At 30.9% G+C, this 17,687-nt stretch overlaps 2 protein-coding genes across 4 annotated transcripts in view; one reads left to right on the forward strand and one right to left on the reverse strand.

The window, feature by feature from the left end:
- LOC129988553 (UPF0764 protein C16orf89 homolog) overlaps positions 1 to 17,687 on the reverse strand; it is a 44,584-nt gene that overhangs the window by 10,065 nt on the left and 16,832 nt on the right. The window contains exons 1-2 of one of the 2 annotated variants that reach the window (XM_056096801.1): positions 10,717 to 10,976; positions 2,283 to 2,426 (exon numbers count right to left, since the gene is read on the reverse strand). In XM_056096801.1, coding sequence (XP_055952776.1) covers positions 2,283 to 2,426; positions 10,717 to 10,879 — 307 coding nt within the window. In that variant the 5' untranslated portion in view covers positions 10,880 to 10,976. Of the gene's footprint in view, positions 1 to 2,282; positions 2,427 to 10,716; positions 10,977 to 17,687 lie in introns of those variants that run through there. The other variant, XM_056096802.1, reaches the window with a different exon arrangement.
- Positions 326 to 17,687, forward strand: part of LOC129988554 (uncharacterized) — a 34,357-nt gene continuing 16,995 nt past the window's right edge. Inside the window, exon 1 of one of the 2 annotated variants that reach the window (XM_056096804.1) lies at positions 326 to 481. The gene's annotated coding sequence lies outside the window, so the exon portion shown is untranslated. The remainder of the gene's footprint in view (positions 482 to 17,687) is intronic. The other variant, XM_056096803.1, reaches the window with a different exon arrangement.

Here is a 17,687-nt window from a genome sequence, read left to right on the forward strand (position 1 = left end):
TGGCCGCAACATAGGTGAGAGGCACAATATAAAAGGATGACATAAGTCTTTTCCTTATTACAGAAAAAATTATTCCAAAAATTATTGAATATTTTATAGTATTATTGAATATAATACTATAAAATTTTTACCATGGAATCGTTTTGTTCTTAATGTTTTTTAGTCTAACTGATAGTGCAACTAATGCAGTAATTGTGTTTTTATATTTTATTGTTATTAAAGTGGCATCAACGAAGGAGAAAGCTCACTACATTATTTGGTTCTATGAATTCATATCGACCATTATTAAATAATGCCAATTTTGGGATTACATAAAAGACAGTGCGTTTTGCAACACTAGTTGAAGATATTGACGCATTCACAGTTAGGATCATAGATGTTGTGATTAGTGTAACAACCGAAATGGTGGACACTGCATGGAGAGAAGGTCACCCTGGTTCTCTTCGAGCTACCAAGGATGCTCGCATAAAAATTTACTAGTGTAAGTGGTTATATTATGAATTTCATAAATATCTTTACAAATTTATTGAAAGAGCTTTTTGCCAAATTATAACTATTTTACAATATTTTTTTGTTATCAGAGAAGGGTTTTGTGACCACCTTGTATGTCTTTAAGTATCTAATGAAAATGAGAGGAGTTCTATGAAATTAAGACTACTTTCAATTTAAGTTTAGTTTTATTAAACTTATATAGGTTAATAATTTTACAAATTGAGTTCTGATTAAATATATCAATTAATAGTTGCTTTTGAATCTTAATTAGGATTATTTAAGTGCTCGTAGTGATAAAAATGCATTTTTTTCCTTCTATTCTTAACTTGAATCACCAGCAAGGAGATATTATTTCATTTTACCCTTTAAATGTGTTGCCTTTTTCATCCATTTACTAATTAGATTATATCGTTTGTTAAAAGATTGTTATCATATTGTTTCAACTAAGAATCCGAAGAGCACTTCAGATACCACACACAAAATATAACCTCTGTAAATGGATTAATCTTAGTTTATTATTTGAAAAATATGCTTATTCGATTAACAAAATCGGGATTGGACATCAAATTAGCTGAACACCATTTCGTTATGACAGTTTTCCTAGCCACTCATTGAGTTTTCCTAGCCACTCATTGAATTATATAGTTCCATTTGACCTCCTTTTAACCTCTTAACTGTTTTCCTTTCTCTGCTGCTTAATTATAGGACAACTTCTGTTTTCAAAAATTCTGCTTTATCCACTCATTTAAGAATAAAGATGATATTTTACATTTAATTAATTCAACATTTATATCAAATTATAATGCAGCAAAACTTTTGATTTTAGCTTATTATTTGGAAAATATGATTACTTGGCGTCTAAGTGAAGATCGAGAAATTATAATGAAGTGATTTTTTAACTTGTAATTTAAATGAACTAGCTGTAGTGGTATTTCTAGCTTATTTCCTAATAAAAAAGTTATCCCTTTACCCATCCAACATAAAAATTGTGGATTTTGTACAATATTTTGTATGCTCTCTGTTGGCACAAAATGTCCAACGTTGCGAAATCCACAGGATGTTGGCCGTCATTCAGAATATCGGATATCATCCTTGAGATATCGTACAATATCTTGTGCCAATAGGACGCCAGGCCATGGATACTCGGATTTTTGTCTTTAGAATCCCATTTAGAGCGTTTTCTGCTTAGTAGTATAATACCTAAAACCAAATCTTGGAAGATCACATTTTGTCAACCAATTTGTATCAAAATTTGACTCAGAATAATTTTGGATAATAAATTTGGTATGTAAATGTACATAACGACAGACAGTCCACTTGTTGACGGATTCATTTCAAAATTTCACATGGATCTACACATTAGATACTAAAACTGTGTACTACATTTTTTGCAATTAACTCTTTCGTTTTGTAGTTATTTTGCTCATTTGCTCTCAGAAAAAACAGACATTCTGCAAATGGATTTCGTTCAAACTTGTGTAGAAAGATGAAATTCGGTGTAAAAATGATCATACTAAATTTCATTCTCCAGTTCAAAATATTTGAGTTATCATTTTCACAGACAGACATAATTTCAAAAAAAAAAAAATGTGTTTGTTTAGATTAGGGAAAGTCTGAAGCATGTAGATTCTGTACATTCTCGAGTTGGAATGTCTTGACGATTACAGTAGGTGCTTTCTCTTCGAATATTTTGTATAGATGGTATTGAAATTTCGTATATTCGTACAGTAAGGTATTGAAAATTGTGTAGCACATATATGCATATCATCATTAAAAGTGTGTCGACTTACATGAACTGTAGTCGGGATCGTTTTTCCTAACTAGTTGCGCCGCTTCATTTGCGATTGTTCTCGCTTTGTCTCGCAGCTCCACTAAGCGGCCACCAATCTTGTTCATTTCACGAGGTTCGAATTCTTGAAAGGCGGTCAACTGTTCTGTAAGGGTAAAATAATCTGAGTGAAAAAGTATGATAAAATGGTTCAAGAAAATGTATAAAAATATGGAAATCTCTATGAATTATCTTAGTGTAAAAATGTTTATTAAGACACTAAAGTATAATACACTGAACTAGTAGTTACTAGTTCTAGTTTATACAAAATTCCTAATTTAGTATAAGAGTATGTATATACGAAATATTAATTTTTGACGCAGTTAATTTTTACGAGATCGCTCACATTATTTCTTCTAATACTGCTGTACTCTATTTGATTGGGGACCGCGATGGACTGGTCGTAAAATCTCGGCTTCGCAACCGGAGGGTTTCAAGTTCGTGACCCAATTCTACCGAAGAACCGTCGTGTAACGGTGTCTGTTGCATGTTAAATCCGTCATGGCCAAACGTCCTCCTGCTGGTGTGGTGCGGTGTGGAGAGGTTGTGTCAATTCAAGTGTCGTCCTCGTCATTTGAACGAGGTTCAAAATTACGACGTCCATCCCAAAATAGCCTTAGTGCTGCTTTAAAACGAGATGTTAATATAACTAAACCCTGTTTGATTGTGCGAACCAGCTGTAAAATAAAAAAATTATTTTGAAGCTTACTAGCTAAATATGCAAATGAACATAAGATGAACAATCCGTTGAGAGTTTTGATTCAAAATTTAATAGATATGTGCATGTTAGACGCTAAATTGTGTACCCAATTCTATTTATAACTCTTTACGTTTTGTAGTTATCGAATACAAAAAGGCTGCTAAACTTCTTGTGTGTGAATTGCATTTAAAATTTGATAGAAATCTATAAGCATGATATAGACAACACATTTCATCTGCCTAGCTCAAAATGTTTTTGAGTTATCGTTCAAAGACAGATGAAAAATATAATTTCAAACACCTGTTTTTTCAGGACTTAAAAAAAGTCTTAAAAGCGGAAAATCACCAAAATTTTAATATCGATTATTTTTCCCATATTACTTTAGTATTATTATCATTATTTTTACTTCCTATCTAAGAAAGTAAGGAAAAAAGTCACGAAAGAGTTCAATAAACCGTCCTTCCTCCAACATCCCAGATGTAAGTCCTTTAATATTTGAGGTCGAGAACAATCAAAGAGGGATTTTCTCTGAAGTAATCCCTCAATCTGCCGGAGGCAAATGACTTGTGGGAATTGAAGCTGTCCCTTTTCGCAAATCCTCCGGAATCGAACCTTAATCACCCTATTCGAATACGTGTTTACGTTGAGCCCTAAGTGTCTCTACTTAATAAATGGAATGTCTTTAAGCAAATGCCTGAAAAAGATTGGTAAGGTTTCTTTGAATTGGGAAGAGGGGGAACAAAAAATTTACAAAATCTTAGAAATTTCTGTTCTTAAAGCTGTATTCAAAAATTTGTTTATAAATATTTCCCTTATTTAGACGAAAAAGTGAAATCACAAAACATTTAAGTTTTAGCTTTTACAAAGCCGTGCTTTTCGCTCTTCTGCTTGAATTTATTCTCTATGTATATAAGAAAAAAATAATTTATCTTTACAACGTATAGTTTTCTAATTTCGTAAGAGTTTTTAGGATTCTTCACTCTGATTAAAGATAATTAATAAATTATTACTCTAAGATTTTCTATACTATAGAACTTTTATGTGGTTATTTTTTCTAATTATTCATTATCTTTGTCTTGCAAGAACTTCTGGGAACAAAAGTTCATAATTAGCGACTTATTCAAATGTTAAATAACAATGAATGAAATTCTTCAGCTTTTATTGAACTTGTTTTAAAGAAATTCAATTACTAACTTAGTACATATAATAGTCTTTTCAAAAGTTGACTTAAACCAGGCACCAATGGATCGCAACCATAAGACTCTGCGAAATATCATTGTACAAAGTAGATGATTTGTTGTCTTAGAAACATGGTGTTCTTTATTGAATGACAAAAATTTTTTCGAGACAAATGACATCCAAAATCTTGGAGAGAAGTAACCACGAAGCAGCTTCGCAGAGAAAACCTTGATGAACTCGTGAGCTATAAATATTTCTATTAATGAGCATATTTATTATACTTTATTTCTATTATGGGAATTTTATTCTGCAAAAATCGTTCTTGTGTTACTTTTAAGTAAATTTAATTATTTGACAATTTTTTTGAGCTTACTCCAAAAAGAACTTCTTTATTTCTACAAATGCATAGACCACAGTGGTTTAGCGGTAAAATCTCGGCTTCGAAACCGGGAAGCGCAAGGTTTGAACCCCGATTCTGTTGAAGGTTCATCGTATATGCTGGCTTAGTGCATGCTAAAACTGACACCGCGGACCAGACATTAACCCGCTGATGTGATACGAAGTTGCTAACTCAGGTGTGGTCCTCGTCATTTGTCCGAGGTCCAAGATCACGAATTCCGCCCTGAAATAAGTCACTAGTGTTGTCTTCAAACGGAACGTTTATACAACTCATCTATAAATGCTTAGCTTTCTGCGTTCATCCGTTTTGGCTGTTGTGCCGCTCTAGCAATTATTTCAAAATTTTATTATTTCTTTTTACATAACATTCATTAGCTTTTATTTACTAAAATTTCGAGTACTGTTTGAAATTAAAAGTAATCGAGATATAATTGACATTCTATAACCGTGATGCGGTTGAGAAAACCAAAATCGTTCTTCGATATCTGAACTGAAGCTAGAAGTTCAATTTTCACCGTCGTTAAGCAGAATTTAGAACTTCAAATCTCTAAGTGCGTGAGGCGAAATAATACATAAATAAAACTGGATTTCTCCCTCTCGGAGCTATAGAGCTGACCGCTATAGGAAATATTAAAAAAAGGCAAGTTTTCAATCTGTTTTTGCTTCTATCCTCTACTTATTTCGTAAATTTTTTTTTTAATCGCATCTTTATATATATTCTCGAAAAGCATAATTTTTGCTTATCACTTATTTTAACCTTTTCTCTATCTCTGTTGTAACAAATCGGTTATTTAGAAACAGATGATTATTTTCATTAAAGTAGATAAATATTTTGAATTTTATTTTTATTAGCGACCCTGCACGTTTGGGGAAAAATAACATTAAATAAACCATAAATACTATTAATATAATGCAGTTAGAAGACAGAAAATTTAGAATCTGTTTTTAAATATGAGATTTGTTTTAATATATTTTTTTAACATTTTTATTTCGTCTGGCAAATGCATTGTTTGAAATCTTTCTTTTTGACAAATCGTAATTGTTTTTATAATTATTGAATATTTCTTAAAGCATTTACTACGCTCGTATTGCTAGCAGAAATATATCCTAATTTAGTTTAGTTACATTAACGTCCCATTTTAAAGCAACTCTAGGGCTATTTTGATACGAACTTCATAATTTTGAACCTCCCTCAGGTGACGAGGATGACACCTGAGCTGGCACCACTCTCCACACCACGCCACACCATACCAGGGGAAGTACGTTCGGCCCCGACAGATTTAATGTGCACCAAACCCGCTTACACGGTGGTTCTTCGGTTTAATCGTGTCTTGAACCGGGAACCATCCGGTTTCGAAGTCAAGATCTTACCACCAGGCTACTATGGAATATTTCCTCTATATTTGTTTATCAGAAAAATTAAAGAGTAAAATTCACCCACCAAACTTCAGGATTTAAGCTCACTTTTATGAATTTAAGAAATTAAAGATTAAGTCCCTGATTTAAGAATATTCGTATCCCCCCCCCCGCCCGCAACTTTATTATAGAAGATTAATTAGGTAATTTCCAACATTAATAATACATTTGAGATATAATTGTATAGTTATTTATGGGTATCTTTTCCCCCTAAAATGAGGTTAATCGGGAAAATAAGTCGAATCGTGAGAAGTTTAACCCGTAACTGGAGACGGAAGTCAAAATGACTCGGAGTTGTTCATTAGCTTTGATTATCACATGGTATTTTGCCCTTGAATATAATCATTTCAATACCTTCAAGTTGTTTTTTCAACAATATTTTTGCAAAACTGAGTAACCGAGTTATTCTTTTCTAAAGTTTTTGTTGCTATTTATGGAGTCATTGACTCCACGTCTCTGAAACTGCCTTTAATTTGAATAATGCAAAGGGAATAAAGAAATATTCTTAAAATTATATTTTAAAGTATTCTTTATTTTTGCTTGTTAAATTCTAACGGTTATTAATATTAATGTAATTCCGTAATATCTAAACTAAGTAAATACTCGTTAAAAGATTGTTTAGGTTTTTTCTTATAACCTTTTCCCAACATTTAATATTATAACATTTACACTTTTAATATTAATATTTTTAATACTTTTGGTTAATACATGATTTTCAGAAAGTATTGTTTCCAAAATAAATTCCAATGCTTTTTACAAGAGTCAAAAAAAGAAAAATAACAATGGAGTCATTTTCACTCCATGTCTCTGGTCGCGTGAGGAAATTCATGTATAAAATTACGGGTTAAGGCGAAAAATTAGAAACATTGAATATTTTCTTCAGGAACCTGAAGATATTTTCTGAGAGAGAAAAATTAGATTGAAAATATAATAATAATTAAACAATTATTGCTCTTTATATAAAAAAATGATTGCTAAAAATTTTGAAAAATCTTATGTTTTTCGAGATAGTAAATTTTGCCCCTTTTTTTTGTTTGGGAGAAGATAAAATAATTATTAATGGGAAGATCGAATTTGCAAATAATAATGTAAGAACGTAAGAGTTCTCTAATGCAAAATTAAGACAACAGTTTTCTTTTGCAAAATAATATACAAGAAGGCATTACAATTATTAACATAACGCAAGAAGTCTGTTATATATTGGAATACAGTTGCATCACTTTCTGTTTTTTTTTTTTTTTTTTTTTTTTTTTTTTGCTGCAAATTATCTATATCTATTTTTTAATAATAATGAGTGTGTGTGTATGTTGTTCTACAAGTTTGACCTACAGTTAACAAATTTGGCATATTTATACCCTGGAGGTCAAAAGGTGCACCTCGGAGTGATTTTTTTTTTTGAAATTTTGATTAATTAAAAATTGAACTGAATTTTGGTGTTTTCCAACGATAATTTCTGAAAATATTATCGCACAAAAATGAATATTACACCGCTTTAAAATTTACAGAAATTGTCTTTGTAATGACACCAATTTAATAGTCGTTCAATTTTTTTTTCTCTTTTTTTTGTGAATTTGGCAGTTTAAAAAAAAAAAATCTTGTTTCATTTTTAACAATATATTATCTTATTGCCCTGAAATTCAAGATGCTTTTATTATTTCATTAAATATTTAATCGTATGATTTTCTTCCATTGTTGAAAATCAAAGTAAAATGGTTACGTTCTATAAATATGTGAGACGAATAAAAGTAGAGTTGCAATATTACAATACCCCTAAATTTAGGAAACAGATGAAGCACATTTTCTTTTTTTAATACCGTCATGATGTTAAAACTGGTCTCTAATAGTAAGGTTCATTTACACAATAAATGGAACTTAAATAATAAAATTAAAAAACCACGGCTTTAATTTTTGTCAATTTGGTGGAATCATGGACATGAATTGTATCCAAGTTATTTAGGTGAAATTAAATATGGTTGGTCATTATGCTCGACGAACCAGCTGGTCGTCTGAGGCGATTAGATCTCCCTCATAGATAAGAAAAGACTTAAGTGATGCCATGTGATCTTGCATGAATATGGATTCTTTTAAAATCTGAAAATGAAACAATATATCATGCAATATTTAAATTAGTATCTGAAAATATGTGTTTGAACCTTAAATTGGCATATAAAATATTTTAGTGCAATAATTATTTTAGAAGTAAAGCTAAAATCAAGGAAAGGCATAAAGGTTTGTCATAATTTTTTTATTATTTAATTAAATATTTAAAAAAAATAATTAAAAGATGAAAAAATAACAAATATCAGAAAATGAACCCTAGAATAGCATATACAAGTTTCGTATCGTAAATGTTTAGTAATGTAAAAATATTTTGGAGAAAAAATCATTAAGACGTAGTTTTACAAAATATTTAAATTTTAGCAACCATTCATTTAGGTGAACCAGCTGGTCGCCAAAGGCGGCTAGTAAGCAATAAGGAAAACTTTCTCATCTTGTCTGTGAAATCCATGAAATAGTAATTTATATTCCTAATTACTTAAGCTCATTTATCTTGGATTATTTCAAAGTCTGGTGACCAATAAATATAATTCTTTATGTAAAATCAAGGTTGGCTTTAAGCTTTTTTTGGGACCTTAAGGCAATGTAGGACTTTCATTTTTCTTTCCAAACTTCTGGAATTAGTGAATTTTTTTAATGATTAAATTAAAACCTCCTTATGGACTGTCTTTAAGTTGCCGATAATTCAACATATTGATGCAAAACGTTTAGTTGGAAATCACTTCTGACAAAGTTGTGAATGAATCGACCAAAATTTTAAAAATTGGACCATAAAGAATTTTACATTGAATTTCTAAACATGAAAATATAAACATAAGAAAATGCTGAGAAATTTAAATGGTATGCAATTTAAGTCTTTGCACTCGAAGAGTTCCTCTCAGGTACCATTCAAGATGGCACATAATTCTAATATTTTATTTATTGACCCTTTGGACTCGAATGATTCCTCTCGTATACCATTCAAGGACTGAACATAATTCTGACGTTTTATTTATTAATCCTTGCATTTTATTTTTTTTACTTTATAACTTATTACTATTACTTTTCTAAGTGCAAAGCGCTAATTTGGATATGTTTGAGTGCATAGCTTTTATAATTCATTGAAAAGTACAAAATTTGATTACCCTAAAAATATAACCAAAAAAAATCCAGCCCTGAAAGTTTCAAGGTCCCTATGCAGTTGCTTGTTTTGCCTTTTTAGTAATCTAATCTTGTATGAAAAAATATGAAATTTTCACTTTCAACGTAAGTTTAATCCTTTTTGGATATAAAAATAACGATGACAGCAATTGTTTTATAAAAAAATATTTTTCTTGCTTATTCCGTGACAAATCTTCCAATAAGAAAGCATTTGATTTGTAACTTTAATTAATTTTTTGAAAAAAAAATCAGAAGAACCTTTCCCTTTATCAGGCTTTTAAAGTTTGCCTATCTTGTTTTTGTCAAACTTTTAAATCCACCTTTTTAATTTGTTGATGTCATAAAATTTTGTATCGATTTTTTTTCCTGTATCGGATAACTTTAGTAATCTTGAGATATTTCTCATGCAATATATTACTTCTGGTAATCTAAATATGATCAAGGAAATCTTAAATTTTAGTGCTTTAAAAACTCTTTCAGGATGTTATAAAATTTCGTCCGATGTTTTTACTAGAAAAGATGATTTTTATAAATTAGCAACAATTCTGATAATACATATCACTTTCGCAGTGTTAACCACTTAACTGTTTTATTTTCTTTACTATCTATTAAGATGACAACCTCTATTTCAGGAATATTTTCTTATTTTGATTCAAATGGAAATCCATCGAATACTTGACTTATCTATGCATTCGAAGTAATTTTAATATTGAATTATAATCGTTATGAATGGTTTATTTTTTGCTTACAACTATCAAAATTCGATAAATCGATGCACGTATGGCACTCGGGCAAAACAGTTAAGCGGTTAATATGACAAGAAACAGCAATAAAATCTGTAGTTTGAAGAGATGGTTGAACTCTATTAGGCACTTTTTCGAATTATTCACTTATTAGGGTGAGGAAAGTTTTATGCATTTGTATTAAAAGTATAAATACGTCAAATATCTATGAAAGATTTCTTTAAGAAAATATGAAATACATTTAGAAAGTTAAAACATCTATAATTTTTAAAAATTTCAAAATATCCCAGACGCTTTAATTTTAATTTGTTTCTATTATTTTACATAAATTTATTTGGAGCAGAAATAGAAATGATTTTGTAATTAAAAATTTTTTTAGAAATATTTTTATGCACACGTAGTGAATTTTCATAAGAATTTTATACTTTTCTGAATTAAAATTGACTTTTAGCTACTAAAAAAAACTCGAAACATAAAACGCAAGAGCAGTTTTCTTTTAATGCTTACCTGAAATCTTCATGGAAAATTTTATTTAATTTCTTCAAAAATTAAGATACCTGGAATATTTCAAAGGTGATTACATTTAATTAGAGCATCGTTTTGAGAAAGAAAAGTCATTAAAATGTACTTATTTTTTTTTCTCAGTGCCCTTCAAATATTTACTGACCACTGTCCATTTAATGAAGTTTCATTGTTGGTAGAAAGGGTAGTTGAAGTCTAATTTGTAAATGAGAAGAGTGAATGAAAAAACATATTTTTACCTTCTACTAACCTGATGCCCAACACAGCATCTAAATTAATATCTTCTATCCTTTCTTCCATAAAGGACAGGCCTCGATCGAGGGCATTCAAAGCCTTTTCTAACCGAGATGTGCCTACGACAGTCACGATCCAGCATGGCAAAAGGATGCAAGGAAACAGCATGGTTGGAGAAAGTAAAGATGTTCACTGTATGTCACAATTTAACATCCATTTGCCTGGAACTTAACGAGCATGCGCAGAGTAATCCAATCATAGCAATCCCTAGGGAAGTGCCCAGATAGAAAGGAGAAACGGGATTCAGAATGTGAAAAACATTTTTTTTTTTGTTTTGTTTGAAATACATTTATTGCAGGATTATAGATGATTCCAGTAATTAAATTTCTTTTTGTTGAAATGTCAAAGAGAATGGTGCATCAGACATGACCATCATTTTAGATTGGTCTATTTTTCTTTCTCATAAATTTTATTCGTGAATTTCGCTAAAAGTACTCTGATTAATTCCTGTTTTGGGGAGAAAAAATGATTCCTATCAAAAATAATCCATTTTCGATGTTGCGAAATTTTTAAGAGATGATTCAAAAGTTTATTTTAAAAAAAAGCTCTTTCACTTTAAGAAAATAAAAAAGGCTTAATAAATGATTCAAAAAGCTAAGCTATGAATGAACTCTAACCATGGATATTAACACATCTGTTTCTTATTTGTTTTAGTTATATTAACATTTCGTTTTAAATCAACACTTGGGCTATTCTGGAACGGACATCGTTATTTTGTATCACGGTCAGATGAATGAGGACGACACCTTTGCTGGTACCCTCCTCTCCGAGCTTCCACACCATACCAGGGAGAGGCCGTTTGGCACCGACAGATTTAGCGTGCACCAGACCAGCTTACACGACGATTCTTCGGTGGAATAGGGTATCGAATCTGAAACCCTCCGGTCCAAAGCTGAGACCTTACCACCAGGCCACCGTGGTCCCTTTTATTTACTTTAAATGCATTAAAAGTTAAACTTGAAGTAAATATGAGAAAAAGATGACTGTAGTGGCTTGATGCAACATTATTCTGAGCAAAATATCTATTCTATCTATTCAAATAGCAAATTTCAAAACTGTTAGAAATAAGTGAACCTTTAAAATTGAAAAATGGGTTAAATGTGTCAAAGAATGAATGGTGTTTGAGCCCTTGAATTCAGAGCTAAAATAATTACCAAATCTAAATTTTTATATAGTCCTCTGATGTTATTAATCCTATTTTCAGAAATTATCATTTTAAATAATAAAAAAAAAAGTTCGTTCTTCTATAACAACGGTTCTTAACCTATGGGTAGCGACCCAAAATAAGGTCGCGATATTTCTTGGGTCGCGCTGAGTCGAACCAAAAAAGTTAGTAATTCACCAAATTTCAGACATTTTAGAAATGACGACTTGAATAAATATTAACAATCGAAAATGAATGTATTCAAGCACAAGGTTCTCATTAAAACTGTATGACTTACATTTTAAATTTAAAAGACTTAACATATGTATTGATATTTTTTTTTTTAGGAATAAGTTAAAATGTCAATTATTTTCAAAAAGTTATAAATACATTTTAATTTGGTCAATAAAAATTATTAAAATCACTTGATTAATAATTAAATTTTCCTTGGATCGAAAAGTACTTTTGTTTATCTTTATTATTAAAAAAATAAATAAAAAATTTGCAAGTTAAAAAAAATAATCGTCGTAGGATTGAAGATTTTTTTTTTTATATATATTTCTCAAATTTGGGCCGCGGCTTAAAAAGGTTAAGAACCACTGTTCTATAACCATAACTGACCGAGTTATGAAGCTTAAAATTTGATCATTTTATTCTATCAATGATTGTTTAAGAGAAACTGCTTCTCTTGATTCGTGAATCTTCTTCGAAGTAGATATTGGAATCATGTTTGTAGTGTAACTAGTATGGACATGAGCAGGATTTGAAAGCAATTAATAAGAAGCGCAAAGTTGAAGAATTAGTTAGCTCCATTTATAAGAAAAGTAGATTCTTTTTAACTTTTATTTCTAGAATTGTAAGATTTAAATAGGGTCCAATTTAAGAAAGGGGGAGCATAATAGGGTCTAATTCTCTTCACAATCCCTTAAGCTGTATACATTTTACTATGCATTTCATAAGTGTTATATACATTTCTGTCTACTCCTTTTGCGTTACAGTTTTGTTTTAATCTATTGGGAAGAACGCGTCTAAATCTCAAATTCCACTTTAGGATGCTTTTAACCGCATCCTAAGGTTTAGTCGCCAAAAAATCAACACGGATCACACGATAGATTCGGTAAAAATGCTAAATTCACGACAAAGGTTAATATTTCGTAAATATTGCACGCCGCTGTCGGGCAAGGCGTTCTCTGGCATAACACCTTTCTTAGAAAATAGGCGAGAGAATTTTAGAGATACCAGCATCGCAGGTTAAATAATGTTTTAAGTATATTTTCCAACAAATTATTCCATACAAAATGAAAGTGAAATTTCCCATGCTCGTGCATGATTTATACGTGAGTGAAATTTTTTTTATAAACGTGTTGCCATATGCTGTAAAAAGCTCAAACTAGAAGATTAAGTTAACTCTTACTGTAAATAAAACCTGACAAGGTATAATTTTCAACACATAATATAAATTAAGAAATAAAATAAGCATGGAATATGTCATTTACTGGAAAAATAAGAGCAAGCTGAAGATTTCAATTAACTTTAAATACAGCTATATTATTAAACAAATAATTCTGTAGTATTTAACGCAAACATGATTTATATATGTGCAGGATGTCCACTATAATCGAGTTCCAGTGCCTAGTTTCTAAGCAATTATTATTAGGCATACACATCTTTTAGGAAAAGATCTAAATGAAGTAAAGAATATTGTTTTCTGCACTTTAAATCAGTAAATGTAATGAAAAACAAATTTTACATTTTTATAATATTTAGTAAAATATTATTGAGATATTAACATTTAAATGAAAGGAAAGGTTGTTATTGTGACTAAAATTGAGCAATATGTGAAAATTTGATCTTATAAAAAGGTGCGACTTTAGAACCACTCTATTGACCTTCTCAAAGAAGATACTCCAATCAGTGTCCGAAGTTTCCCTAAGGGTGGTTAGTCTAAAATATGAAATTGTTGAATGTTCTAAATTCGACAATAATATAAATAATATTCAAAACTTCATAACTCTATCAGATTTGGTAGCAGAAGATAGAAATGTATTTTTTTAAATTTAAATATTGGAATGTCAAAATGATTAAAACAGATACAGTTTTTTAAATATTCAGATAACAATAAAGTAAAACAATGTTTTTGTATTAATTGAACTATATTTATTTCTCTTTTCAATTAAAAGCAATTAAAAGTTCAATTTTTATTGAAGCTGACTGAAAGATACACAGCAATGGACCGAATGAAGAGTACAATGGACCGACAGTGTAAGATTTCTGTAATATTATGAGTTATACAAGCATCAAATTTTGAAGCTTAGAAATACTTTGCAGAAGAAACTATTAAGAGATTAAGTTGCATAAGATATTTAATTAGAAATTTTAGTAAGCGTTAATGTCGACCGTCTAACTGATCTCCAAAGTGTCTAATAAAAATCTTTTAATTTAAAATAAAAACTGATGATCACTTGGTAGGGAATACATTGTAAACCTGAAATTATGATGGATATTTGCATGCAATTATTTTCGACACCATCAGAAATTTTACTCAAAAGAACATTATATTTGAGAATGATAAAGCGTCTTAAGAAAAAAGAATATTATACGTATCTATGTGCAGGGGAATTAAAGTTACGATTTCAAAAATCGATAATTTAAAAATTACTGGTCAGAATGACTTGATATTTTAGCAGAAAAATCGTGAGGCAATGGAATTTTGTTTGGAGAAGGAAAAAATAGTTCCAAAGTATGTCGATAGATGGCGCTGTCAGGAGAAAGACCAAAAGTGGATTTGTTAAATACAAAGATCTTGTTAGCCAAAAGCAGTAGAGTTCAGGGATTTACTGAAAAATTATTAGCTATAAGACAAGAATTCATATTTATAGCGACAACAATGATAATGACAAAAAAAAAAAGCTTCATGGAACAAACATTTTACTGATGGATGTATAAGTCGCATGTTGTTCGATATGAACTCCGCCTTGTTCCGCTAGTGATTGGAAGCGCAAAACGGCATGCTCCACAACAGATCGGAGGATATCTGTACTGATACAATGGATGTGGTGTGTGTGAAGCTTGCCTTCAAGTCTGCTAGATTCTCAATCCGCTCGCTGTAAACAACATTCTTCAGGTACCCTCAAAGCCAGAAATTTCACAGGTTTAAGTAGGGAGAACATGGTGGCCATGTTGATGGAAAATGGAGACTTATGATCCTATCACCTCCCAAATGAGCACGCAGCAGATGCTTCACAGGAGTAGCAATGTGCGGATAAGCGCCATCGTGTATATATATTGTGCGATCCATACATTGACGCTGCTGAAGTGCCGAAAGATATGACTACGCAAGTGCTTCATACCATTTGGCAGTAACGGGACCCGCAGGTGTGATCTTCTGGAAGAAAAACGGACCGACGATAAACGCAGCCGTTATTCCGCACCACACCATGACCTCTTCAGGCTGAAGAGGTAACGGTTGTAGCTTTGGAGGATTCTCGGTCGCCCATATCCTGCAATTTTGCGTATTTTCAGAACCGTGCAAATGGAAGTGGGCTTCGTGGAATTACAGAATATTCCATGGCCATCTGTTGACCACTTCCATCCGGGCAAGAAATCGTAGTGCACAAGATTCACGTGCTTCCAAGTTAGCAGGTAGCAACTGCTGCGCATGAGTTATCTTGTGCGGATAAGAGCGTAAGATGTTCCGTAGGACTTAACGCACCGTGCTGATCGGCATATCCAACATTCGGCTAACTCTCCGTGCACTGCTGATTTCAGCATCACTGTTAGTCTGTTATTGTAATGTTGTAACCACATCTTCCACTGCCGCAGCCGAAACTGGTTTCCTTCTTCTACCCCGTTTCACGTGAAATGAACCGGTCACTTCGAATTTAGCAATCATTTTTCTCGGACCATTTGTTGTTATTGTAAATAAGTAATAACAATGTGAGCCTTGGCAGCACCATTTATCATATTTTAGAAATATTTTTTCCTACACCAAACAAAATTCCATTGCCTCACGATTGTTCTGCTAAAATATCAAGTCATTCTGACCAGTAGTTTTAAAATGATCGATTTTTGAAATCGTAACTTTAATTATAATCACCCTGTATGTAAAATGATAATGTACGTATCACAGAAATCGCTCTTATTATTTATTGTCGAATGACAAAAGTGAAATGTAAACAAGTCACTAACGAACTTCCAGCCTGATTCATTGACCTTTTTGCAGCTTACTTAATTCAACGCTTCTTTCATTAATAAAGCTGCGAGATATTAGAAATGTTCTGGATAGGGTGCATCAATATATCTATTCGCTCAGAGGAAAGAAGATGTAAAAGCAATTAAGAAACATGCTTAAAAATTTAGTCGAGTGCGAGAATAGGCTTAGCTATTGTCAGATAGATAATGTTTATAACTTACCTATGGAAAATGATGACCATATCTTCCAAAGCTATTATCTCACTAAAAGAGCTTTTAAATTAACTTAAAAATCACAAAATTACCTTTTTAATGATATCAATATCATCTCTATATATTGTTTTCTTTATTTTTAATAATTGTAAAATTCTAGTACATAATTTTTAATGTTATGATGAAATACAAATTCGCCCATCAAAATATTCGGTTGCATTTTACGATTAAAAAATGCTTGTTTGGACATTAATCTTGAAGTCAGATTTTTACTTCGGTTTTAATTTCGCTTATATTTTACGGTAAATGTGATTAATCCGGAAATTGTGTATAGTTACCGATGTTTATCATAATCGCCATTAAAGTTATGCGTGATTATGAATGATTGAGGGTAATTATCCATAATGACCAATTTATTACGGTTACTGTAACATATAGATCTTTTAATTTTTTGTGTTGCAATTTGTTTGGATTTATTCAGTTAAATTCATGGTTTTTCAGCCTGAATCATTAGCCTTTCTGCTGAATCATCAGCCTTTCAATCATTATTTGAGGCCTCATCAAATAATGATTTAAAAAATATATTAACCCCACATTAATATTTAACAGCCTATAAAGTCAATTTTGGCGAACATGATGGTCGTTATTGGCAAATCAAATCATTGGCAATCGTCAAAGGTGGCTATTTTGTGTTATGACTTTTGCAGCAAATTTTATGTTTTTATTTTCCAATACATTTATAAGGAATTTATCTAAATATATATTTTGTTTTAAAATGACTGAGAAATATTTTCGGAATAGTCAAGCTAACATATGGTGTTTAATGTAAGTAAACGTTATCTAAGCTGGACTGCAGTATAGTTAACCCTTTCTAGGGCCGTGGGAAGTATGCTTCCCACCAAATTTATCAATCTTTGTATGAAATTACCTAGGTTGGCATAAGTTCTGATAAATTCTTTTTAGTAAGACAGTCACTTAGATGCTTTAGTTCTTTATTTTACACAAAATGATGTGTCTTTATTTTATACTTAATTATTAATTAACCAAATTAATGAATGAATCAAATTAAATTTATCTAATAAGCTAAACGAATCCCTTTTCTTATTCTAATTTCAAGCCTAAAAATATTTTAACATAATATGACTCTAAAAAAATGGACCTTTTAAAGGGTTAAACTAATATCGCAATTTCAATACTATTAAATTTTTTGGTCATTTAAAATATATAATTTATTTTCAACTACATAAATGTGTGTGGTGAATTCTTTTTGAGGGAAGGCGTAATTTGTTGGCTCATAGAGAACAATGTATCCATTTGCACATCATCAAAAACTTTTTATACGTATGGTCCTTATGTTGTTTTAAAGTT

The sequence above is a fragment of the Argiope bruennichi genome, chromosome 10 (genome assembly GCF_947563725.1).
Source record: "Argiope bruennichi chromosome 10, qqArgBrue1.1, whole genome shotgun sequence".
Lineage (NCBI taxonomy): Eukaryota > Metazoa > Arthropoda > Arachnida > Araneae > Araneidae > Argiope > Argiope bruennichi.